Raw genomic sequence first — 26,774 nt, forward strand, 5'->3', positions numbered from 1 at the left:
TTCATTTTATATAATCAAAATATTTCTAAGAAGATTTAGAAAAACATAGTTTGGGTAACTAAGTTAAAAATTTTACAATTTTAAAGCTAGTTATTTAACTCACAGAGAATGCTTCGTCATCAGTTAAATAAATAAATATGTCATGAAATTGGTTTAACGGCATCTGCAATTATCCTCCAGAATATTATTCACTTAAAATGACAAAGAATTACGACTCAAAATATCACCTTACCAAGAGTTGTCTGAGAGTTGGGATTCACATACTGATCCTTACTCCATTCAACCATACACTTCAAAATTGACACTAAGCATTCTAAACCTTTTTTCCTCAGGCTCAATTCCTACAAAGTAATTCAAAAATACAATTTCAAAAAACGGTCTTTTAAGGAAAATCCACGGCTCTTCCCTGGTAAAGTTTAAATTTGAAAATGTTTTTAAAGTTCTTACCTGAACATTACTCATACCAAGTTCTTGACTGCCCCTTCCTTGAGCAATTTTTGATAGATCATTTACCAGTCTTTCAAATATATTGGCTGCATTTAAGTCACAGTCATAGTTTACATAAATGTCCACTACACTTTGAGCATCTGTAACAATATAACATTAATTTCAACAAAGTACATCTAGGATGTGAGTACATTTGGCCTTTTAAATATCTAGTAATAAGAAAGAGATAATAAAAAGAAAGACAATTTAAAATACCTGCACAAATTCTTGTTAGTGTCTGAATAACCATCCATTTGTGATCAAATGAGCTGGTAGAAGTTTCCAAAATGTATAAGAAAATTTCTTTAAAGAACACCTGTGATTCAGAGAAAACTTCTGTTTAAAATATTGTTTAGAATTCATATGTGTGATCACTTTTTAAACATTCCAAAGCTGTAGAGCAGGTATTAGGACCCAGGTCCTAAGGAGTTCAACTATTTTTGAGTTCCAGCTCTGAAATCTGAGGACTAAAATATCTTGGATAAGGGACTTAAACTTGTCCTTCTAGCATTAGCACTGCAATTCACATTGTTATGTTTTATTCTGAACACAGCTGCTACAAAAGAAATATGTAAAGATTTAGAGTTCCTCTAAATCTTTGGTGGTAATTTATTGAACATTTTTATAGACTATAACTTATGCTTTTTAAATCCCCCTCAAAGAGCATAATTTATACTTTTATTTTTCAGAGACATTCTAGTACTGAGAGGTCTAACTGTTCCCAGATTTAAATGTAACTGATACTCTAATCAACACAATAAAAACAATCTAAGTCTCATACGATTTTATTTTTCTAATTACTCACAAAAGTGATAATCTCTACTGTTTGAAAACTACATACAAACCATTTCTCACTACTCGTTACACCAAATAAGCAAGGAGTTAATCAACCTAATGAGATAAATTTCAATTTAACAGCTAAATATTTTCAGGTTTAAATTTATTCTATGAAAGTGACTTTAAGAAGGAATGACGGAAAAAACCAACATATTAACATTTATGAAATATATGCATTACGAATCCAGAAAATCACATTTATAATATAAGTGATTGAATCACCCCCTAAACTGAATTGGGTAGCCCTGTAATGTGATTTTCTTTCACAAAACTCAGTATATTTCTATTTACTTGTTTAATATCAGTATCGCCTATAGATTGTAAGCTTGAAGACATAAGGACCAGGTCTTTCTTGCTAAGGATCATGTCCACATTGCAGGGCACATAGTAGGTGTTCAACAAATATTATAGCAACATGGCCACAATTCCCAAATACTGCATCAAGGTACCCCAGAATGCTGTAGCAAACTCATAAGGGTGTCATGAAAAAATTTTGAGGCAAAGTTTAGAGGGAGAGGTATCTGCTGGATAACTTGAAAGATTGCTCATTATTTCAATTAGATCACACTACATTCCCTTCAATGACATTATTATCTCTGCAAAGCTGGGTTTGGTAGTTGGTATGATAAAAACCAAGTAATGCATGAAAATCAATGAAGTACAGGAATTAGGGGGAGCAGTGTTCAATTCCAAGATATAAGAAGCTGTGTGCAGTCTGTAATAGGCACACACATCCCAGTGGTAAGTAATTGTGGTTAAGAATAAAAGAAAAACATTATTTTTCTTTTACTTTATGCATCCTATTGTTTTTGAAATAGATAGTAGGCTATGAAGACAAAAAGTTGTTTGACCCTGCCTTCTTAATAAATAGAACACAGATCTAGAAGTGTTTCTCTGGCCTATGTGCAACATGAAAAGTTAGACTTTAACAGTGCTGTGAATCAAAAACTTTTGAGATTCTCTGATTAACAAGATAACTAATACAGATTGGAAGAGAGAGGGAAGAAAAAATTTTAGCTACTATCTATGGTTTATCAAATTATACTAATAAGCAAAGCTTATTATTGTAATATAAGATACTATGCCTATCATAATAGGGGCTCTAATAAAATTAACCTTTTAATGATTTATCGAGCATCTCTAACGTATGTATGTGGAACAACAGCTCTATCATAAGTATATTGTCTTCACATATGTTCTCCTGAAAAGTTGTATATAAACTGTATCTTCTGAAATAGATATATAATTTAAGACCTATAGAAAAATCACATCACAAAAACTCTGAAGTGAACATTCTCATAAAATGATCTTCGTGTAACAACAATCTTAATTTTGTTTTGCAAATTTAGGTTTTCATATGTTGAGCTTTCTCCAAGTTCAGCTCATTTTGAATTTGAGTGTGTATAACATTTTTGAAAGCATATCTATATTTATCTCATTTTATCCTCATTATCTCCCTCTGAGGGACAACAAAGAGTGAAGTAAACCTAATTTTTAAAAACTAGAATATTACAATAATTTTATAATGAGAATCTACCATCTACAAGTTGACAAGAAATTTCTTAAGTTTTTCCTTTCAAATTCATTTTTTGTTAAGTCGAATTTGCTGTGCAAAAATAGTATTCTCAACTTAAGTAATTTCTGATATCTAAATCTAAGAATTTATATTTTACATAAGCAGTCCCTACAGAAGTAGAATATCAGTGTCCAAAAAAATCTGTAATTGGTTACATAAAGTCTTGCAAAATTTTCTGTCAACTTAAATGCCTCATCATCAAATAAAAGAATTCTGGTTTTTTACAAAAGCAAAAGTTCCAAAAGTTTTTGTAGTTCCTAAATATAATGGGAAAAGAAAACTATCTAAAAATGGCAACTCTCCCCAGTTAAATGCCTTGTATTATTTTAACAGACACATGGCCAACTCCTAAAACTTGACATCATACATCATATAGGCACCAAAAATGGTTTCCTGTCCAAAAATATGGCCCAAATTTAAAAATTTTTCACTTAAAATACCAAGGCCTAATTCTGTTTCATTCCCATAACAATGTTCTAAATAAATCTTGATAGATATTACGAAACATTAACATTAAAGGATAACGTGACTATTTAGCCATCTCAAAATTCTGGGAAAATAATTTATCCTTTCTACTGAGCTAGTGAATTATGAGTCTTGAGTAAGGATTAAATACAAAATTAACAAAATTTAAATATAACCTGTATATTAAACATAATACGAAGGTTAAACTGACAACATAAAACGAGTATTTCTAAAACATACAACATTGCAACCAAAACATTTCAACAAATAACAAATTGAAAAAATCATTCATTAAATTAATAAAACATAAATTACTATTTTTAAGTATTATTTAAAGATGAAAACAAATAATCAGAAACTGGTACACCAGCACAATACATGCAGACATGATTGGAAAAATCCCTAATTTAGTTCTACTAAATCTCTGACAATATTTTAGAACGACAGGATTGTTATTCTATTTCTGAAGATTCTGGGAGAAAACTTTAGGAATATACATTAAAGAAAAGTATAAAGCAAATATTAATTTTTTCAAAAATCCTAAAATAGAGCCCCAAAATATAATTCCCCTCAATCATATCTTTTAAAATGCCTAATTCTTACAAATGGTTTAAAATCATGGAGATGCAGTATATATTTGGAGCTTTCTTTTAAGATAAACAAATGTATTACAATATGCCATATAGACAATGGCAAAGCTATTGTGAGGATCAAATTAATTCCAGAGAGCTAGAATCATTTATTCAACTAGTATAAGTTCCTTGAGGACAGTGGCTGCATCTTATTTCAATTTGCATTCTTAGTGCTTATGCAGTACCTAGTATTTCATTGGCACATATTAGTTGAACAGGTGAATGAAAAAAAAGGACATGGCAATATACAAACATTATTTCACATTCTGGAGAACTTTCCAGTGTATTAAAATCTGATGTAACATGAAACAAATGAAACATCCAGTAGTAAGCTTATATTTCAATGCCTAAATGCAAAACGTACCTCAATTTGCATCTTCAGATGTGTCTTGAAATTCGACAACAAAGTAAGAAATATAGAAAGAGAAAGCTCAAAAACCTCTGGAACAGATGAGACTCCATTTTTTGAGAGTGCAACACAAAGATACTGCTTAATAGCATTAATAAACATCTCATTTGTCCTGAAAACAGGTCCCGCATTCTGCAGAATTGACAGAAGTAACTGCAATGAAAGAATCTTGGATCGTAGTTCATGAGACCTAAAATGTAAAAAAGAAGGGATAGTATTGGAGACAAGGATAGCATTATGGTAATAACAGGTAGTTCCAAAAATATTTCCATATACTACATAATTTCACAAACTTTTTAAATGGAGAGGAACAGAAAATTCTATAACATAAAAAAAAGTTTCTGAACGACTTAAAAGTATAGTATATGAACGACTTAACCACTAACAGGTGCTTTCACTGATGTTCCCTTGAACCATATATTAATAATTTCACAAATTTTTTTAAAAAGAAAAAAGTTATTCACAAATATTTATCATCAACTATTATTTCACTGGAAAAGAAAAAATAATGTGAAGATATATGCTGTGTTCCTTTCTTTCACAACCATATACTTCTTACAAATCATCATAAACTTCTCAGATTAAGTGCCATATTTAGTATTAATACACAAAAGTTCCAATGGACTTTTTTCTGGTTATGCTACTCAAAAATCCTAAATACTAATAAAAAAGTTTTGGTTGCAAGTGACAGCACTACTTCAAGCTTACTTTTTCAGTAACCATTTAAAGTTTTTTTCTTCTTTTGAAATAAACATAGAGGTGTTCAGAACATTTAAAAACTTTAAGGCCAGACATGGTGGCTCAGGCCTGTAAACTCAGCACTTTGGGAGGCTGAGGCAGGTGGATCACTTGAAGTCAGGAGAGCCTGACCAACATGGTGAAACCCCATCTCCACGAAAAATATACAAATTAGCGATTGTGGTAGTGGGCACCTGTAATCCCAGCTACTCGGGAAGCCAAGGCAGGAGAATAGCTTGAACTTGGGAGGTGGAGATTGCAGTGAGTGGAGATCACACCACTGCACTCTAGCCTGGGTGACAGAGTAAGACTCCTGTCCAAAAAATAATAATAAAATAAAAATAAAAACTTCAATAGCTTAGCAATTTATTCTAAATAATTTTGTAATGAAAAGCTGAAAAAGAAGTTTTTGACTTAAATTTTTTTTCCCAATCAATATACTATGCCTATGCCATGCTTCTGATCACTATCTATTGTCTGAATTACTTGATTTTGCAAACATAATTTTCCTCCCACTGAAACTGATCTCTTAAGCCCAACAGACCAAGGACACTGATCCTAGGAAATATTTCAAATGTAGAGCACACCAAAATGCTCTAGCAGTTGGTTCTTTAAAAAAAAATAAAAAATAACAGTAGCCCAAATGCTGCTTTCAGTAACATTTACATTGTATAGTAAACTTAATTGCCCTTGATTTCCACCTAAAAAGTTCTACGGTTATAAGTGTCAAGTAATTCAAGAAGCTACATAAATCTAATAAGCAATTGTTAATTTCACGTAACTGGGTATCACAAAAAAATACTACTTTCTCTGAAATAAAACTGGAGCCAATAATATTATGACTCATTATTACACAGTCATGTTTCTTGCGCTGAGTCTTCCTTTGAATCTAAAAATATGTGCAGCAAATACATAATTACTAAAATAATAAGCTTAGATAAATCAAGTTAGAGACAGCAAGAACTAAGACTTCAAATAGCTACAGGGAACTATGGAGTGAGCCAACTATCTCCCCTCCTGTTCTAGTCTTCCAAGGCTTACACACTACGTCCTATTCTAGCTCACATTTATCACCTATTATGCTCAATTTCTATTGTAATTAAGTCCTGCAGTTTACCAATCTGTAGCAATGAATTTTTGTTCTAAGCATGTCTTATATTTGTATTCCCAGCTTTAACAAAATATCTTGTATACTGTATGTGCTCAAAAAAAATTAACGGACTTATTCTTGTATTCATCCATGTATTAAATACCTACTGTGTACAAGGCAATAATGAATGAAGAAATGATTAGACAACTGTCCTATGACATAATAAGTTATACTTTACATAGACAAAAGAGGCTGGAAATTTCAGGTCTGCAGGCCAGGAAATATAAAGGGAAGCAAAGACAAAAAAAGAAAATTATGTAACTACAAAAGCTTGACTTTTGGCAAAAAAAAATCATTAAAGACAGAAAACTACATATTCTTTTGGAAAAAGAATAGCCTCTAAGAGTGTATTCAGTATCCAATTCCAATGTTTAATGACTGATAGTCAAGTCAAGAAGGTCATCAAAAAAATTTCGCTAACACTTGGTTTAAATTCACTAAGTATAAGGCTTGTTAATTTACATTATTCCTCATAAGAATCCTTTGTATCATTAAAGTTGTATCTTTTCAAAACCAGATCACTCTTTCTTCAGGGATAAATGAACATACTCTTCCCTACCCACAATACTCCTCAAAATTCATATTATTTTCCTTTATGTCCTTTTCATTCTCAGCATTTTGAAGAATTTCTTTTCTGTTTCTGGAATTCTTTCAAATCACAATTTTTACATTTGATTTTGAAAAAAAACATCTGAGGCTTTTATGGTCAATAACATTATTAAAGCATGGCAAAAATGGCCTTCGGCAATAACACCAAATTCTTATCTCTTTCTCAAAGTGGGTCTTCATTGATTTAGAATGAGATGTTAAAAATGTTAATTTTTGAATGACATTCAAAACTGTCAATTTTTAAATGAGATTTTTAAACTTTCAAAACTGTCAATTTTTAAATAAGATTTTTGAATGTCAATTTCTGACTTAGGATTTGGGCCTAAAAAGATTTTATGATTTTAGGCTTTTGGGTCTAAAGGATGTTTCTCCCTGAACTGGTGCAATCTGACAAAACTAAACAAATATAACAAATGTAGTTTCCAGATATTTATGAAGTTTTCACAGTAACTGTCTCCGGTCTTCTCAATTGGCACTTAGAAACTGAAACACTCTATAGAATTTTTTTAAACTGAAGAACTGCTGCCTAACAGTAAGGCAACTTTTAAATGGAAGTACTATTTCCTCCCCCTATTTCAGTATCCCTTTCTTAAAGTTATGGTCTGTTCCAAAGTTTCTTTCTCCAGAAAGTTCTAAAATTGTCATGCTGCAATCATCATGCTGCAATATTAGAGAGGCAGGCAACTCCTATAACTTTCAAACTCAATCTCAAGAGTAATTAGTTACATTTGAATCACATGAAAGATACCTGACCATTTATGACTTAGAAAAATGGCACTTTCCTAGGGCTTAATCTAATAAATTTCATGAAAATTAGACAAGTGGCTCCTATCTCAAAGTTCTTCCTGCTCCCAACAGAGAAAGATATCATATCCTAGGGCGTTTTGTCAGACCTTAATGAATATGCATTATATTTCATCATGACTTTTAAGATTTCTTTCTTTTAGGTTTCAGTACCTTTTGACTGGCAGTTTTTAAAAACCTACGGCTGGGATACAGGGTTACACTGGCTCCAAAGTTACTTATATGGAAATAAGAATTCATGAATTCATTCATTTGATAATACTTATTGAGTCCCTCCGATGTACCAGGCACTATTCTAGAATGCTATCATATCCTTTAGGAAATAGCACAAGTTATCTATTCCAGCAGTGTTGGAATTTTTTGTTTTTAGAAAATAGTGTTAAGTCACATACCCTTTAGGAAATAGTGTAAGTTATCTACTCCAGCAGTTTTGAATTGTTTTTCAATACTTTTTTCTTAAACATAAAATACCTCCCCTCCACCCAATTTTTTTTTTATGGTTCTATAGGACAAAAAGAACAAAAGAAAATCCAAACACAACCTTAACAGTAAGTTTCAAGTCTAAAAACCTCTATTTGTCAGGCAAAACAGTTAATAACTTACTTTGGATCTGGCGGTCCATCTGACAGTGGTTTCATTGACAGTTTACACAATGACCTGAATACTAGAAAGGCATCCTTTTGTAAAATGTGAGAAAACTTAGCACCAGGTGAAGGTCCTGAAGAATTTCCAGATTCCTAAACAAGTTAACATATCATGAAAATAAGAGAGATTTGCCAATGTAAAATCATTTCAGACTTCTAGTGTATTTCATTTAATTCACTAACAGGTGGGGTTTCCCCCACTTTTGGAAGGAGAACCAGATGAGGGAATCTCCCACACTGTTTTTCTTTCACACTCCATGGACCACACCCAACAATAAATACCTTTAAAAATGCACTTTAAAATATTCCTTATTAATAAACCAAATAAACTCTTAAAATTTACCCAGCTCATACTATTACTGACAAAAAACGGGTATGTCATGCCTGATAAGATACCTATCCAGGCTGGGCACGGTGGCTCACGCCTGTAATCCCAGCACTTTTGGAGGCTGCAGCAGGTGGACCATGAGGTCAGGAGATCAAGACCATTCTGGCCAACATGGTGATGTCCTGTCTCTACTAAAAATACAAAAATTAGTCAGGTGTGGTCATCTCAGCAACTCAGGAAGTTGAGACAGGAGAATCACTTAAATCTGGGAGGCAGAGGTTGCAGCAGTGAACCGAGATCATGCCACCACACTTCAGCCTGGGTGACAGAGTGAGACTCGGTCTCAAAAAAATAAATACATAAATAAATAATTATTCAAAGACCTAAATTATACTCCCTACTACTGTTTCATGCTTTTATCCTATTTTACTTTTGATCTTACTCTGGGCAAACATAAACTGAAGGTCAACAAAGCCAAGAAAACCTATTCCTAAATATGGGACACTGACTTAGTGGAGGACTCCCTTACCTAAAAAGGCAGATTTTTACACAAAAAAATACAGGGTAGGGAAGAAAAGAACCTGTCATTACTATGGTACTGATGTCTTTGTAGCCATAAACAAAAATTAAGATGAAGTTCCTTAAATTTCTAGAAGTCTTCTCATTTACAACCACTGTGAGTTACCTGAAATGCTTGGGATCAGAAATGTTTTGGGTTTCAGATTTTTTTTGGATTTTGAACTATCTGCATTACACTGATTTAGCATTCTAACACCAAAATCCAAAATGTGGAATTCTCCAATGAGCATTTCCTTTGTGCATGACCTTCGAGCATCATCTTGGCACTCAAAAAGTTCTGGATTTGGAGCATTTTGAATTTCAGATTAGGAATATTCAACCTATACCAGAATTATTTTGTAAATATGTAATATGAATATTCTTATTAAATGTTAACTCAATTGGTAGATGGGTGCAGAGAAGATGCAAACATAGATGAGACATGCCTTAGAGTTGGAAATGTAGCTATCAAAATATGAAGGGAAAAAAATTGCTGTAATTTATATAAATGAAGAAAAAAAAACCCAAGTTTCTTATCTCCCCAAACTAAATAAAATCAGGCAGCATCATCAGATAAAAATATTCATGACAGGGTGGTGGTAGCCTATACATTTTTAAGATTAACAGGATTTCTCTCCCTCCCACCCTTCCATTTATACCTGAGTATCATTGGAAGAGACTGACAATCTATCATCAGGTAAGGATGGTGTATATGCAACAGAAATTGGTGTTCCTGGAATTCCATTTGCTTGAATATTTTCACTGTCACTACCATCTTCTAGAGTTCCAATGTTGCCATCTGCACTTGCATTTATAGTAGTCCCTTCTCCCATATCTAAAATAAGAATAAAAACCATGCAAATATATCTGACTTAACCGAAATGTATTTAAAAAGCATAGAGTATTTAAAATGAAACAGTGGCAGGAAAGCAATGTGAAGTAAAATATGTATTGGCACCATTTAAAGGTTAGCATACTTACTACTAAGTAAGTATGTATCTGGCATACTTCCAAATACAATCCTTAAGTTGGCTCTGGCAATGAAACACACTTAGCTGATGAAAGGCTAACCAGGATGTGCCAAAACAGAAGCTTACTTTTTTTAGTCTATATTAGCACTTAGCATTTACTGAACTGGGTTTTGATGAATGCTAATGACTTGAGATGTGAAGACAAATTCCTCGAAAAAATATCTCACTGTCAAATAAGTTCAAGAAATGCTGGGAAATAGGTTTCTTTATTACAGCCTTTAAGCTGCTAATATGCACAAAGCTCTCCAAGAAGGATACACAGTATGTAGTGTTTCCAAAATTTATTTTATCATGAGCCCCCTTCCAGTTTTAGAATTTCTATTAATATCTTTAATAATCTATGTTCTTTGGAACACAGCCAGGGAAATAATGACCCAAACCACTGAAAATTTTTCACTAGGTCACTTTGAGTAATCATACTCGTAATTAATATAAACAGAAACAAGTGACTTCTGGTAGAACAAACAGAGATAATGAAAATAATATCAAGTTCCAGAACTACTCTAGGTATAATGAAACTCTTTTATGCTACCAATTGAAAGAAAACTATAAGACAGTATGAGAGAAACATGCTGTACTACAAGGAACATAGATTCTGAAATATGAAAGACCAATGTTTCAATTATGTCTTCACCAGTTAATTGGGTAAAGTTATTTCATCTTTCTTTGCCTGAGTTTCTTCATCAGTAACAGAAATAATGAGGTTTATGAGGAACCACCAAACACACATACAAGACATAATACAACTGGTACTCCGTAACTGGTAGTTATTACTAATTTTGTTACTAATTGATAACATGTCTCCAACTTTTGATTGACTTGAATAATATGAAACGAGTAGCAGCTTCTGGTTCCCCTACCCAGAGGCTGCTTTCTCCTCTTCAAATCAGAACACCCTGGAATGGATTAAACTGGATAATTCCAAAGCAAGTTTTGCATTAAGAAGTATAACAAAAAAAATATATTCAGTAATAAAAATCATTTTGAAAACTATTACACAAAACAGATGCTTTCTTAGAGGGCTTTTGGAGCTTTAATATGCTAATGTTTGATGTGCTAAATACCACCACAGTTTTTATATATTACATATATAAAGAATGCTTAGGCCAGGCACGGTAGCTCATGCCTATAATACCAGCACTCTGGGAGGCCAAGGTGGGAGGATCACTTGAGACCAGGAGCTCGGGACCAGCCTGGGTAACACAGTGAGACACCATCTCTACAAAAAAATTGTTTTAAAAAAAGAATGTGGCCGGGCGCGGTGGCTCACACCTGTAATCCCAGCACTTTGGGAGGCCGAGGCGGGTGGATCATGAGGTCAAGAGATCGAGACCATCCTGGTCAACACGGTGAAACCCCGTCTCTACTAAAAACACAAAAAATTAGCTGGGCACGGTGGCGCGTGCCTATAATCCCAGCTACTCAGGAGGCTGAGGCAGGAGAATTGCCTGAACCCAGGAGGCGGAGGTTGCGGTGAGCCGAGATCGCGCCATTGCACTCCAGCCTGGGTAACAAGAGCGAAACTCCGTCTCAAAATAAGTAAATAAATAAAATAAAATAAAAATAAAAAAAGAATGCTTACATATGTAAAAAGATTGTGGAAAGACTCACAAAAAAGTTGACAATGATTATTAGAAACTGAGTTCCTATCTCATTCCCCAAAGTACTTATTTCAAAACTTTTTCTCTCTGTACCCAATTACATCTCTTCCTATGGCTCTCTCCCCACCTCCCCTTAACAAATGACTTCCACCTACTATTTAGCTAAAAATTAGGTAATTTATCATAGGCTTCCTTACTGTCTCTTGCAGCACCACAAAAATACACGTCTTTTTGCCTTCAATACTATCTTCCTCCACTAACAATGCTTTTTTCAATTTTTTGCACACAACTGGATTGTTGTGTGCAAAACAATCCTATTATCCAACATTAAAATATTATCCAAAAACCTCCCTATTATCCAACATTCAAATATTTTCTCTCACACACACACACACACACACACACTCTTTCTTCACCTCTTACCACATCTCAGCTATTGTCCATTTTCTTCCCTCTTTTTATTAAATTTCTCAAAGGAATACTCAATATTCTTTGATATTACTTTCCTCCTTTCCATCTCAAGACAGTTCTCAAAGAAACTGAAAACATTTCCTGATTTTCTTTTTAGACTTTGAAGCCACACCCTCATGGGCTGAAATCTTCACTTTATCACTTCTTAGAAAGTAGTAATCACTCATTACTCAGTTTTCTCATTTGTAAAGAGGAGATAGTAATAGTACCTAAACATCCCAATGTTTGAGGGAAGATTAAATGTAAAGCACACAAAATCATTTGGGATATACAGGAAGAACTTAATACAGTTAGATATTATTATTGTCTGTATGTTTTTTCCTCCAATTATCCCTTAAACATAGATGCAAACTTCTACTTTCAAGGCAGTGAATTGAGCCTACCAATTTACCTTCTCCTTTGACAAATCCCACTGAAATTACAAAAAATGTATATAAACATAAGAGATGTATTTTTAATAATGCTGATAAATTAAGGAGCATATCACTGGATCATAAACTTTGAGGAATTCCTAGAAAGTAGGTTGAGATCAAAGGAAAAGCTATTTAATGTACTGCTTATGACTGAACACATGCAAAGAATAGGCCTACCTGAGAGAGATGGTTGTTTTACCACTTGGGTTCTAAGAGACGTCAAAGCCTAGAATGGCAAGGTGCTATGAGGTAGGAGGGAAGATGCAAATCAAAAAGCTTGGGGAACCATGCCAATGTCTATCAATAGAGCTGACCACAGTCATGATCATCTAGACTGTATCTGATCACTGCCTGCTAACTAAAGTAGATTATTTATTTAGTAGTTCTCCAAACAGAACAAGTAGGCCAGGAAAGGAGAGAGCAGTATCTCAGCTAACTGGGAATGCTTCAATAAACACCAAAGGAAAACCAACTAAGGTTCTAGGCTCCTACTTTGTTTCTACCTAATTATTGCCAATTAAAGACATTGCTGAATGAAGCCAACCTAAGATTCCCTGGCAAGGGGTGGGAGAGTGAGAACAAATCAAGAAGTGTGAAGATCTCTCTCAGTGTAGAATATATAAAAAGTGTATAGCATTCATCCCAACCTTCACTTGATTTTGGTTTGTGCATATAATATGGTGAATGATAAGCGACTACACAGCCCAAGGGCCACTAGAGCCATACCCTGCTCAAGGGAGGCACCTGCTTCGTTGCTTTCAGCTTAGAAATGAGGTCTGCCTTTGGACCACAGTCACATCATAAATTTTGGAAAGGAAGGCCTCACAAGAAATAGAAAAAACCTATACACAATTACTGAGAGTAGACCGATCATATCTAGTCTCTTTCTACAAATACGTAAAAATGTAAAGTTTATAACTCAAAAGTGAAGACAAAGCACAGCAATCTGAGCAAACGGGAAATTAGATTTTACAGTTAGGACAGTTACAGTTAGTACAGTCAGTGATATGTGAAGCAATGTTGCAATGATACACAAGAGCACAGTGCCATAAAAAATGAAGCTCAGAGAAAAATGGGGTTCTTGGGCGAAAAATATTACTGAAACGAAAACTACACGGGGAAAAAGCAGTAGAATGGGTATTACTAAAAAATATTTGCAAAATGGAAAAACCTTTGTAACATTCTTGCTGAACGTAGATCCGTAAGACAAAATGACAGAAATTAGAAAAGACTGCAATAGCAATCAAGGACATGATCTAGAATACTCAACATCTGTATAGTGTGAAATGTGGAAAAGAACACAGAAAGAATGAAGAATTAACAACAACAACAAAGAAAATATTTCTAAGAATTAACAACAACAACAAAGAAAATATTTCTAGAATAACGAAAAGGCTTAAAAAAATCAATAGCTACTCCTGATTTAAAAAACAAAAGTAACGATAAAGAATCCAAAAACAACAGCAATCATCAAATTTAATGGTGAAATATATCAATAATGTTAAAAAAAAAATGAAGATCCTTGCCATCATTAACACTACTCAATATTTTCTGGAGGTTCTAGCCAATGTAATGTAACACACAAAAAAAACAAACAAAAATGAGGTATAAATACTGTAAAGGAAAAGACAAAGGTAAAAATATCATTATTCACTTAGGAAAGAGGAAATAACCAAATGAAAAACTTTTAGAAATAATATGAGTTCAGAAGGTCACCAAATAGGAGATAAATGCGGAAAAACAAGAATTTTTCTATATTCCAATTAAATTAGGGAATAGAGAAAAAAGACTCAACCAAAATATTATCAAAACTAAACCAAACATATAGAAATAATTAAACAAAAAATGTGTAAGAGCCAAAGGAAGAAAACAATACTTTCCTAAATGACGTAAAAGACTTCACTAAATGAACTTTTTATGTTTCTGGAGGAGAAGACTCAATATTGTTGCAAAGAAGATATAATCTTCCCAAGTTAATTTATAAGCACATGATAATTTCAATTACTAAATAAGCATTAATTTTTGAACTTAATAAAGTGGTTCTAAAGTTCACCTAAAAAAAGAACACATTTAATACATATTTTAAAAACTGATACTATAGAACACAAAAATTAAACACAAAAGAAAAAAACTGAAGAGAAAGGCCTTGCATTATGAAAATCAAAATGTATTATAAAGACAAAATATTTTAAAGAATTCAACACTGGATAAAAATGGACAAATAGCTTAATACAATTGTACAGAAAACTCAAAAAACAGAACCATTTAGGATAAAATTTTCATTTCAAATTAATTAAGAAATGATTATTTCCACAGATTATAATTAGCTATACAATTTCAAACTATAAAGAAAAATAAATGAGATGAATTAAAGAGCAAAAGTAAAAAAATAAAAAAAGTATTAAAAAATGTATTGTAGCATATTTTATAATCTTAGGGTTGTAAAATTCATTTTAAGCAAAACAAAAACAGAAACCACAAATAAAAAGATAATCTCAAAAAAATTTTTTTTGTGGTAAAGTATGTGCTCAGAAAATAACAATAAAGGCCAAGCACGATGGCTCATGCCTGTAATCGCAGCACTTTAGGAGGCTGAGGCAGGTGGATCACAAGATCAGGAGTTTCAGATCAGCCTGGCCAACATGGTAGACCCCATTTCTACTAAAAATACAAAAAAATTAGCCAGGAATGGTGGTGTGCGTGTGTAATCCCAGCTACTTGGGAGGCTGAGACAGGAGAATTGCTTGAACCCGGGAGGCAGAGGTTGCAGTGAGCCGAGATCATGCCACTGAACTCCAGCCTGGGTGACAGAGCAAGACTCCATCTCAAAAACAAAAAAAAGGTTCAAACAAAACAAAACAAAGACTTAGTAGAAAAAAATATTTACAATACACTGAACAAAAAATAATTTTAGTATGAAGAACTCTTGAAAATAAGAACAAAAGAAAGAAAAGGAAAAACAGGTAAAAGACATAAATAGTAATTCAAAAAAGTATAAACAGTCCAATGATACTCAGTTGGAATATATAAAATTACCAATCTTTGACCTATAAAAATGATTGCCTATGTTTTGACCTTGCAAATAGTCAAATGCAAATTAAAACAATAAATACCATCATTACAATGACATTATAGCACTGTATACAAATTTTTTTAATATTCATAGACTTTGATCAAGCTATTCCTTCTTTATAATTTATCCAAAAGATGAGTGCAAAAAGATGTCTATAATAAGCAAGGTATATCACAACAATCTTTATAAAAAGCAAAAACCTGGAAATAATCCAAATGCTAGTATTAATAGGAGATTATTTAAATAAATTATGGTCCAGTGCTTTAATGAAATACAAATGGACATGAACGGATGTAGTTTACTATGTGAAAGATGCAAATTATCAAACTTAAGTATATTCCCATTTATACTTAAATATATATATGCAGGCATGTGTGAAAAACGTTATTTAAAAACTATGTAGAGTAAAACACAACATAACAAGATCAAAAGACTTGGGCAAATAATAAACTGAGAGAAAGTATCTGTAAAATATACAGAATCCTAATATAGAAAGGATTCTTAACTGGAAAAGGATAAAAATCTGATGGAAAAGCGAACAGAAGACATGAACAGATAACTCACTAAAAGATATACAAAGATCCTACAGATATGAAAAGATATTTCACTCACAGAGAAATGTACATTAAAAACAAGCTGAGATATATTTCTCACCTATCAGGTTGGTAAAAATTCAAAATCTTTTAGTACTAGTAGCTGTGGAGAAAAAGAGACTCTTATACATTACTGGTAAGAGTGCAAAATGGCACAACACCTATAAAGAGGAATTTAGCAATAGCTAACAAATGTTCATATTCATTTACCACTTGACCCAATAATAATCTCATTTCTAGGAATTTGCCCTGAAGATAAACTTCCATAAATATGAAACAATACAGATGTACAAAGTTATTCACTGCAGCATTATTTGTAACAGCAAAACACTGGAAACAACCTAAGTACAATAGGGGACTGGCTGAATAAACTATGATATACCTGCATAAGGGAGTATTATGCAGAAAGCCACGAGAGAAGAGAAGAAAATCTCTGTCAACTGAAATAGAATGATTTCTAATAGATGTTAGGTTAAAAATAAAAAGCAACACACACGCATACATGCAGTATTCTAACAAAAGATGTTAGAAAGGGAAATAAAAATATATGCCTTTGCTTACTTCTTTTACTTACAAGCACACATGTATGGGCAACCCCCTAATCTCCAGAGACAAACTAAAAGCTAGTGAAAGTGATTACCTATAGAAGGAGGATCAGAGAAGGAAGGAGCTAATGGAGGAGTTCTCCATGTAAACATTTTATGTAATTTTGACCTTGAATCATGTAAACATTTTTCATATTTAGAAAAAGAACCAATAAAATAATTAATTCAAGATAACTTTTTAAAAACAGTCCTCTCACTCATCTTAGCAGGATATATTTAAGGATGCATATAATTACAGAGAAATCTTGAACTTTATAGGTTTGCTGTTGGTAATGGCATCTTCTTGGGAATCTGGGTTTTCACTGCAGGGAAAGGAAGATACAAATAGAAAGTATAGGAAAATGAGGAGAAACCTTGTAGTGTTGAACGCGAAGTAGAACTACAAATAGGAACTTAAAACTACTTGTATGTTTGCCTATCTCTGTCCATTAGAAGGGACTACAAGTAAGGACAACTCAGCAGCTAGCAACAAGCACACCTTGTACACAATTCTTGGTTACTAAAAACAAATGCCCACTAAGAACAACAGGGACTCTTTGGAGAACTAGCTGATTCCAGGGCTGAGGAAAAGGGAAGCTGAAGGTGAACCTGGAATATCTTTCTGTTCCAAACATAAAGGAAAAGCTCAAAGACTAATGGAATCACATCAAAAGAATATGGGTGTTGGCTTGAAGGGATTCCTACTGGCAGACAAAAAATAAAAATAATAATGATACAGGATTATAACACATAACATAATAAAAAGAATTCATTGAATCCATGGTATTTTTTAAGTGGGGGTGGGGTGGGATGAGAGTTCTTCTCTATAGAAAAATGTCAACGAATGTTAGAATTAGAAAATTGCTATATTGCAACCCACTGTAGTATCTAAATAAGGCAAGGATCAACAATGCGTGCTAAAACCACTGAGTGGGCCAAGTGTGTGGTTCATGCCTGTAATCCCAGCACCTGGGGAGGCTCAGATGGGAGGATCACTTGAGGCCAGGAGTTCAAGCCTAGCCTGGGCAACACAAGCAAGACTCCATCTCGACAAAAAAATACAAAAACTAGCTAGGCATAGTGGTATATACCTGTAGACCCAGCTACTCAGGAGGCTGAGGCAGGAGGATTGCTTGAGCCCAAGAGGTCGAGGCTGCAGTGAGTCAAGACTGTACCACTACACCCCAGCCCGGGTGACAGAGCAAGACCTCATCTTGGGGAGGGAGGTGAAACACGGGGTGAATACATCTTCATATGGTCTCTAAGTATCATCTCAGCTTAGCTATTAATTACAAAGTGAAAATGTTCCTTTACATTACAGAGAGCTGATAGTCACCATCTTAACCAACACCACTACCAACAGGGGCGTAATCTGTCATTATATACCAATTTATATGATATAATATGAAGTACCAATATCACCTATGCAGGATTTTCACCAAATATGTTTAAACTAATCATGTAGATGACAATCTCAATCTACTCATATAGGATGGTAAAGAAACTATCCAATAAATCCAAAATTTGGAATATTCTATAAGGCAAAAGACTCTTCAAAAAAGTAGATGTCATGAAAGATGGTGGGAAAAATCAAGAGGACTTGCTCTAAACCAAAGAGACAGATAAGCAAATGACAGTGTACCTAAGTTGAATTCTAGATTTAGGAAACAAAAAAAAAAAAGGATATAAGACACATTTTGGGAAAACTGGGAACAATGAAAAATATATGTATATTAGATATTCTTGAAATTGTATTAATTTCCCTAGGTGTGAAAATGGAATTGTGCTTATGTATAAGAATGCTCTTATTTGGAGAAGATATACACTGTGAGGTATTTAGGGGTGAAATGTCACAATGTATACAACCAATTCTCAAACGGTTCAGCAAAGACACATACATTATGTGTATGTGTGTTTAAAGATACACAAAGCAAACATAGCAAAATCGTTAACAATTAGTGAATCCAGATAAAGGGCACATAGGTGTTCATTTGTTCATTTCATTGTACAAGTGAACTTTTTGTGTGTGTGTGTGAACTTTTCTCTAGGTTTGACATTTTTCCTAAGAAAAAAGTTGCACAGGCCGAGCACCGTGGCTCACGCTTGTAATCCCAGCACTTTGGGAGGGCGAGGCAGGTGGATCACGAGGTCAGGAGTTCAAGACCAGCCTGATTAACACAGTGAAACCCCGTCTCTCCTAAAAATACAAAAATTAGCTGGGCCTGGTGGCAGGTGCCTGTAATCTCAGCTACTTGGGAGGCTGAGGCAGGAGAATTGCTTGAACCTGGGAGGTGGAGGTTGCAGTGAGCCAAGACTGCGCCACTGCACTCCAGCCCGGGCGACATAGCCAGACTCTGTCTCAAAAACCAACAAAAAAACGCCACGAAAAAAGTTGCACAAAACTTGCACTTCAGACTCTGTATTCTGTTAGGTGCTGAACATTTTTTATAAAGGGCCAGATGATAAACATTTTAGGCTTCACAGGTGGTAAAATCTCTACTAGAACAATTTAACTCTACCTATGTAGTGCAACAGAAGCCTCTGTAGGCAATATAAAAACAAATAAACATGGCTGTGTCACAGTATTATTTTACATACAAAAATAGGTAGCAAGTTGAATTTGGCCCGCAGGCCATAATTTGCCAACTCCTTAACTATATTACGAAATGTTTAAAGAATGCATGGGCATATACTGCTATTTTCTCTTCCCTATTTTTATTTTTTAAAATATATATATATTAAATTCATACTCCGGAAATCACTGTTTCTTCTTCAGTCTCTACCATTTCCCACTTAGTAATCTCATGGCTTGCTTTACTATTAATTTTAACAGAATGTCTCCCATCTATTCCACCTTGCCAACTCTTGAGCCAGAGTTTTATTTTCCATTACGTATTTCATAATCATTTCCACATAAATGGCCAATCTAAAGGTCAAATTCAGTATTTCAAAAGTAAATTAAGTGCCTTTTTTCCCAAGTGACTTATCTTCCAAGATGATTCAATTCTACCAATAGTACCACCATCCACCTACCCATTTAGACTCAAAAACTAAAACACTACCTGTACACAAAAGAGGTAACATAGTAGGCCAGAGACTGCCTATCCTTAGAAAGGCCTACTTGAGAGGGATCCCACTATTTTGGGAGGGATCCCACTATTCCCAGAACTGATAAAAGTGACTCACTATTCTAAACTGCACAAAGAGTGTGATTTGTCCTCAACACCAGCCTTCCTTCTGGGAGTCTGGAATTTTGGCACATGCTAGGTGCCTACATAACAGCTCCCAATAAAAACCTTGGCCCCAAGTCTCTAATGAGTTTCCTTGGTAGAAAACACTTCACAATTTGATTAAGAGCATCTTGTACGACTTCACTGAGAGAGACTTTTGGAGCACGTACCTGATTTTCTCCAGACTTCACCCCATATACCTTTTCCTATTGATGATTCTGCTTTGTACTTTTTCACTAATAAATCATGCAGGGAGTACAACTATATGCAGGGTCTTGTGACAGCTTCCAGAGAAATCACCAAACCCTGGGGTAATCTTGAGGGCCTCTGACATATTTTATTTTCTCTTTTCTCTTCTTTACCTACTTAATCAGTTATAAAATCTTCTTGATTCAAAATCCATTACATCACTTATCCATATTTTTGTCTCCGTTTCCACTGTTTCTGCCCTATCCAGGCTTTGATTACTGTGCTGGTCTCCTACTGGGACTTCCTATTTCCCGACTTAGCTTCTTAAAGCATAGTTCTGATCATTTCATTTCTCAGTGCTAAAATCTTCAATATTAACCCATTTGTTCTGGAATCAAGGCCAAAATCCTAAATGTGGAATTTATAACTTTCCATTGGTTGGCTCCAAATGTTTTAATTTTGCCCTTTCTGTTCCACACATTACGAAGTCTCCAAAGTCAGATGCAATCTCACAGACAGAATAAAATAATTTTGAATGAAGTATATTACCTCCAACAACAATGTTCACCATTTCTTCTACAATGTTCTGTACAATGTCTTGTGGCTTTTCCTCACAATCATGGTTTTCTCCATCATATAATATGTCATTTTTAGATAATGCTTTAAAAGAAGAAAAATTCAACAGAACATTATTTTAACTTTTTGAAAGCTTTTTAGTAAACATTTATGATGAAAAACTTTCCTAAACAATGAGGAATAAAAGAAAAAAATCAAATAGATACATGAAATTAGAAGCAATTGTATGCTAAACCTTCAAAATTTATATCAAAATTTAAATATTTTCCAAATTTAAGTCAATTTCAATAATGATTCCTTTGACAAGCTATTACATTATCCCACTTAACTGAATTTTCTAGATTAGTCCTTTAAGAACCAAAACTTTAAAATGTATTTTGAATGAAACGTTTCTAACATGTCCTACACATACTTACTTATACTTACTACACACATTACACTATCCCTTATCAAATATATTAAATGTAATTAGGCCGGCTGCAGTGGCTTATGCCTGTAATCACAGCACTTTGGGAGGCCAAGTTGGGTGGATCACCTGAGGTGAGGAGTTCGAGACCAGCCTGGCCAACATGGTCAAACTCCGTCTCTACTAAAAATACAAAAATTAGCCAGGTGTGGTGGCATATGCCTGTAATCCCAGCTATTCAGGAGGCTGAGGCAGGAGAATCACTTGAAATTGGGAGGCGGAGGTTCCAATGAGCCGAGATTGTGCCATTGCACTCCAGCCTGGGCGACAGTGCAAGACTCTGTCTCAAAAAAAATTTTTTTTAATGTAATTAAAGCTTGTTTTGATTACTTAGGCTCATCAATAGTAAGATCAACACTCTACTCTACGGTGAGGTCCCTGAAGAAACATCTGGGCCTTCACCAGTGCTTTCTGGCTCTTCCTATTTTTTCACCGACAGAATCTACACAGCCAATGTAAAACTAAATTTAAGAAGTTAAAAAAGAATTCATTGTCCAATTTAACGTAAAAAAAGAAAAACAACACCAACAACAGATAACTGCCATTCAAAACTTCTGAATAGCATAAAAGAAACTGATGATATCTGATGTTCTAGATATCTTGCATAGTGTATTGCAGAGAAAAACAGGAATTCTACAGGGCTTTTTAAAAATGTTGAAAAATATCTCAAAGCAGCTCAATTATCACTTTAGAATGCTTTGGGATTCAAAACACTGTCTTGAGCTACTACTGTCCTACACCAAAGGGCATCAGACAGCATATTAGCTGGTGATGTTGCAGTTTCAACTCCCCGTCCCTTCCTACTACTACAAAGAACCACTACAGCTGAGCACAGGAGCTCATATTTGTAATCCCAGGACTTTGGGAGGCTGAGGTGGGAGGATCACTTGAGCCCAGGAGTTCAAGATCAGTCTAGGCAACACAGTGGGATCCAGCTGCTGCAAAAAGTTTAAATATTAGCTGGGTATGGTGGCACCTGCCTATAGTCCTAGCTACTTGAGAGGCTGAGGCGGGAGGACTGCTTGTTCCTGGGAGGCCTGCAGTGACCCATGACTGTATCATTGCACTCCAGTCTGGGTGACAGAGAAAGACCCTGTATCGAAAAAAAAAAAAAAGGAAAAAAAGGACCGCTACTGATAATAGTGGCTTCTAGGTGCCTGTCCTCCCTATAATTTCACTGTTACCAATTTACTGCCTGTAGTATCCTACAAAATACTGAATGCCACAAGGGGAAACCTGATAAATATGCATGTAAATGAACAACCTTATTTTACATAATATCCAAATAAAAACAGCATTTATCCAAATAAAAATAGCATTTAGAGTCTTCTGTGGAATAAAAACATAAATGTCTAGACAGATAATTTTTCCACCATTCTTAAGTGTTTTATTTCCATGCTCTAGTTGGCTAAAATTACCTAAAGCCTGAAAATTAGAGTTTCAAAATAACTAAATATACATAACTACTATCTAAGTGTACAAAATGACTAGTGAAGAGTCAATTTTCACATAAATTATCTGAAAGAAATAGAACAGAGTAACACTGACTAATATTTATTACATGTAGGAAGTGCTTAGAGAAGTTAACTATTATGTCCAAAGTCACACAGCTGGTAGGTGACAGAGATGTACTCCAAAAAATGCACTTTGAACCAACGGCTGCTAAGTAGAATTTTCATTTACATTAACTATTGGGAGAAAAACATCTTTAGTGCCAAAATAATCATGACAATGCCACAGGAAACTGTCTTTCTAACTCTGTATTCTATAAAGCATCTACAGCGGTACCTCACACACAGCAGACGCTCCCATTCCTTGGGTCTTAGTTCAGTTGTTTCCTTGACTGGAAAATTTCCTACCCCTATCTATCAAGATTCAACTAAAATAGCATCACTTTCTCTACAAAGAAATTTCCTAACTCTTCTCAGCACAATTACTTTGTGCATGGCATTTTCAGGACACCTATCATACATTATACTTCATTTATGCTCACTTGACCTTCCAGGTAGGCTAAGAACACACTAAAAGCAGTAGCTGTATCTCCATCATCTTTTTAACCTCAAGTCCTGGCATGGTGCCTAAGACACGGTATGCTCAATGAAGGTTTGCTACATACATAGATAAATAAACAAAAGAATAAATTCCTGGCTTTATTAGAGATTAGCCTTTGAATCTACCCCTTTATAAGCTCACAGTGAAAGTGGGGAAAATTTTGGCAAAGGTAGGCTAGACAAATGTAAATCATATAAGTGATATGAATTCACTATTAGCTTCAGTACTGTGAATGCTTAGATTAGCAAAGTTATCTCTTTATAAAACAAATAGTAAAGTACTATTTTAAAAGCATGCCTTTCAAGAAGCTGGGTGAAAAGTGTAAAAAGGCATGTATTCATGCCACTACTAAGTTTTGGGAAAGGCATGGTTTAAAAAAATAAATAAAATAAAGAGCTGAAAATGTATTACAGAAGTCTTTCCTCAAAGTGAAGTATATATACAGACTTCGGATGAACTGTAATTGACCCCTAACCATCCTAGTTCTAGACAACCTCACTGGACAAGCAACAGAATTCCCATCATTTAAAAAGGGCAAAGGGAACATCACAAACTCTCTGGTAGTTTCTTCGAACAGCTAAAGCTGAAAATAATATTTGGGAAGAAAACAACTTCATGGGATTATTTTTGCAGAGAAACAAATTTGTAAAATCAGTTTTTATAATCTTGTGTTTTCTTATAAATATACATTTAAAAAGTCAGAGAACATCTCAATTTTAGTGATTACTAAGCATCATGATTTTAAAAAATGAAAATTTTTGTCTATCAGTTGGTCACTCAAAAACTTTGTTTTTATATTTAATTTCAGTACTTTTTTTGACCATAATCATATTTTTAAGACTGGTAATGACTTTTTAAAAATTTCAGTCATATTCCAGAAAACTAGGTTACTTGTTTGCTATAAAACCAATCTTAAGAAAACTGAAATTCCTATATAACACTTAATGGACATTTATGACCCTCTTTAGAAACATATCTGAGCTCCAAACGAAATCTATAAAGCACACTGCTCATGAGATGCTAATAAATGCAAAGTATTATTCATAGGTATCTTGTAGGTTATAGTCAAATTAACTTTACCACCTACAATGAGAAAAGTCCACAATTACCACAGAGTGTCTGACAAACATTAAATCATATTATCCTTTCAACATTTCTTCATCAAAACTCTCATTCCTACACATTTCCCTTAACACACACCCCACATCCCCTTCTCAAGAAGATTACTTTCAGCTGCAGTTGCCTGATCAGCTTCAGTCTGTTCATTTTCTGCACTGGAAATATCAGATCCATTTTCAGGCTCTGTATCATCCTGAAGACTTTTATCTACATCATTTGTATGGGGGTCAAGGTGCCCTTCGTGCTCTTGGGATATATGATCAACAGTCTGAGGTGGCAAATATCTAAGTTGAGGTGATTCAGGCTCATGATGGCTTACTGGAGACTGTAACAGATGATGATGCTGCCGATGTCTTTCTTTTTCCATTTGTTTTGCTTCCTGTAACTGGAAATAAATAAAATTTCCAGTATTAGTAAAATAAGTTGTTTAAAATGTGGAAGGATGATGTATAAACAATCCTTTCTATAAGGTGCCACCTTGTCTCTATGCTTAGAAATTATAGTTTATCAGAAATGGAGAACATAAAATATACTAAAAACAATGGACAATGTTTACTCCTTAGGTGGCTGGAAATTGACACATAAGAACAGAGATGAAAGACTTTCACTATATACTATTTTCATTGTATTTGGTGTTTGTGTGAATGAAACACACATACACATTCACTTTTGTTTATACATACAGAATGAAAGTCTATAAAGATACATAAGAAACTAGTACTAACAGTTATCTATAGAGAGTAGAGATTAGGAAATGATCAAATGGCAAACAAGAGTAGGAGGGAACTTTTCGGTGTTTATCCTTCTGTAGAATGTTCTTATGTGACCTTGTCAAATATCTTTTAATGAAAAAATATTAAAATTACATTTAATAAAATTATAATGAAGGCTTAAATCACTCTACCTAGTCATTTAATAATTATGAAAAAAATGTATCTACAAATGTCTGAATTTTATTTCAGAAAAACTGCCATTATTATATATATAATAATAGTATCATATATATATTAATAGTATTAATATATATATAATACTATCTGTAAAACTGGCTCACAAGATGCTAAAAACTTTAACAATTGGGATCACAAGATTTCATTTTTTAGCACTTTATTGCTTTTCACACATCTCTTTTGGTCCTCAAGACCTGATAAGAATGAGTCTCACATAATTAATTTCCACCAAGATAAATCTTGTACAGTAACAAATACGAACGTTTCACTTTCTCCAGTAATATTCCAGGTTAGATGGAAATGCCAGAATTATATTAATTTAAAAAATAAGTTTGAATTAAAATATTTTAATACTATGTTTTGACAAAATTTTCTTTGTAGGGAGTTTTATTTTGTGGAAGAAGGGGAAGATTAAGGTTACCAGTAGTTAATATCAGAGAATTTGACTTCTAGCTTAGAAGATTTTAAGAAACGTATAAGTTAAATCGTCTATATCCCTTTTCCCCTTATTTTATCTCCCCCTTTCCCCCTTTTCTATAGTTATCCATAGCACAGAACTAAATACTCTTTGTAACACAATACATGTTCACAGCCTTTATCATAATTCAGTTATATATTTGTTTCAGGGAAACTCTTTGCCTCAAATGTTCGTAAGATATTGAAAGGTAATAGTTAAGTCAGTTTTGCTCATCACTGTATAAGTGAGGCCTAGCACAGTGCCAGGAACATATAAGGAATTTAGTAAAAAATTTGTTAAACAAATCAAACCAAAAAAACTTTGTTATTAAAAAGTGACAAAATTATTTTATTTACGTCCTCAAAAAAAAAAAAAGCAGCAAAACCACTTTTTGTGGCTGCAAAATATCAGAAATAAATTAATGCCACTACATAGGAGAGTAACTTAATACATAATAGGCTATACTATACCCTAAAGTACTATAAATCTATAAAAAGAATGAGGATGGTCTTTAAGGACTGATATGAAATGCTTTCTAGGACAGACTGCTCAGTGAAAAGAGGAAAATACAAAAGAGAACATATAGCATGTGTAGTAGCTAATCTTCAAGATGGTCACCAATGATGTCCACTTCTCAATTTTCACTCCCTTGTGTTGTCCCTTCCCACGATGTACCTGTGTGACCACTTCTGACTATAAGGTAGATATGTGGCTTCTGTCTTATATTAAAGGG

The 26,774-nt window shown here is 33.9% G+C and overlaps 1 protein-coding gene across 2 annotated transcripts in view; it reads right to left on the minus strand.

The window, feature by feature from the left end:
• ARFGEF1 (ADP ribosylation factor guanine nucleotide exchange factor 1) overlaps nucleotides 1-26,774 on the minus strand; it is a 147,139-nt gene that overhangs the window by 73,725 nt on the left and 46,640 nt on the right. For both annotated transcript variants that reach the window (XM_064384256.1, XM_064384255.1), the window contains exons 6-13: nucleotides 24,743-25,019; nucleotides 20,971-21,081; nucleotides 9,896-10,071; nucleotides 8,310-8,443; nucleotides 4,361-4,595; nucleotides 703-802; nucleotides 448-587; nucleotides 233-341 (exon numbers count right to left, since the gene is read on the minus strand). In XM_064384256.1, the coding sequence (XP_064240326.1) occupies nucleotides 233-341; nucleotides 448-587; nucleotides 703-802; nucleotides 4,361-4,595; nucleotides 8,310-8,443; nucleotides 9,896-10,071; nucleotides 20,971-21,081; nucleotides 24,743-25,019 (1,282 nt within the window). The remainder of the gene's footprint in view (nucleotides 1-232; nucleotides 342-447; nucleotides 588-702; nucleotides 803-4,360; nucleotides 4,596-8,309; nucleotides 8,444-9,895; nucleotides 10,072-20,970; nucleotides 21,082-24,742; nucleotides 25,020-26,774) is intronic.

Source organism: Aotus nancymaae, unplaced genomic scaffold, assembly GCF_030222135.1.
Source record: "Aotus nancymaae isolate 86718 unplaced genomic scaffold, 86718_ANA_hifiasm-v0.15.2.pri h1tg000036l, whole genome shotgun sequence".
In the NCBI taxonomy this organism is placed as follows: Eukaryota; Metazoa; Chordata; class Mammalia; order Primates; family Aotidae; genus Aotus; species Aotus nancymaae.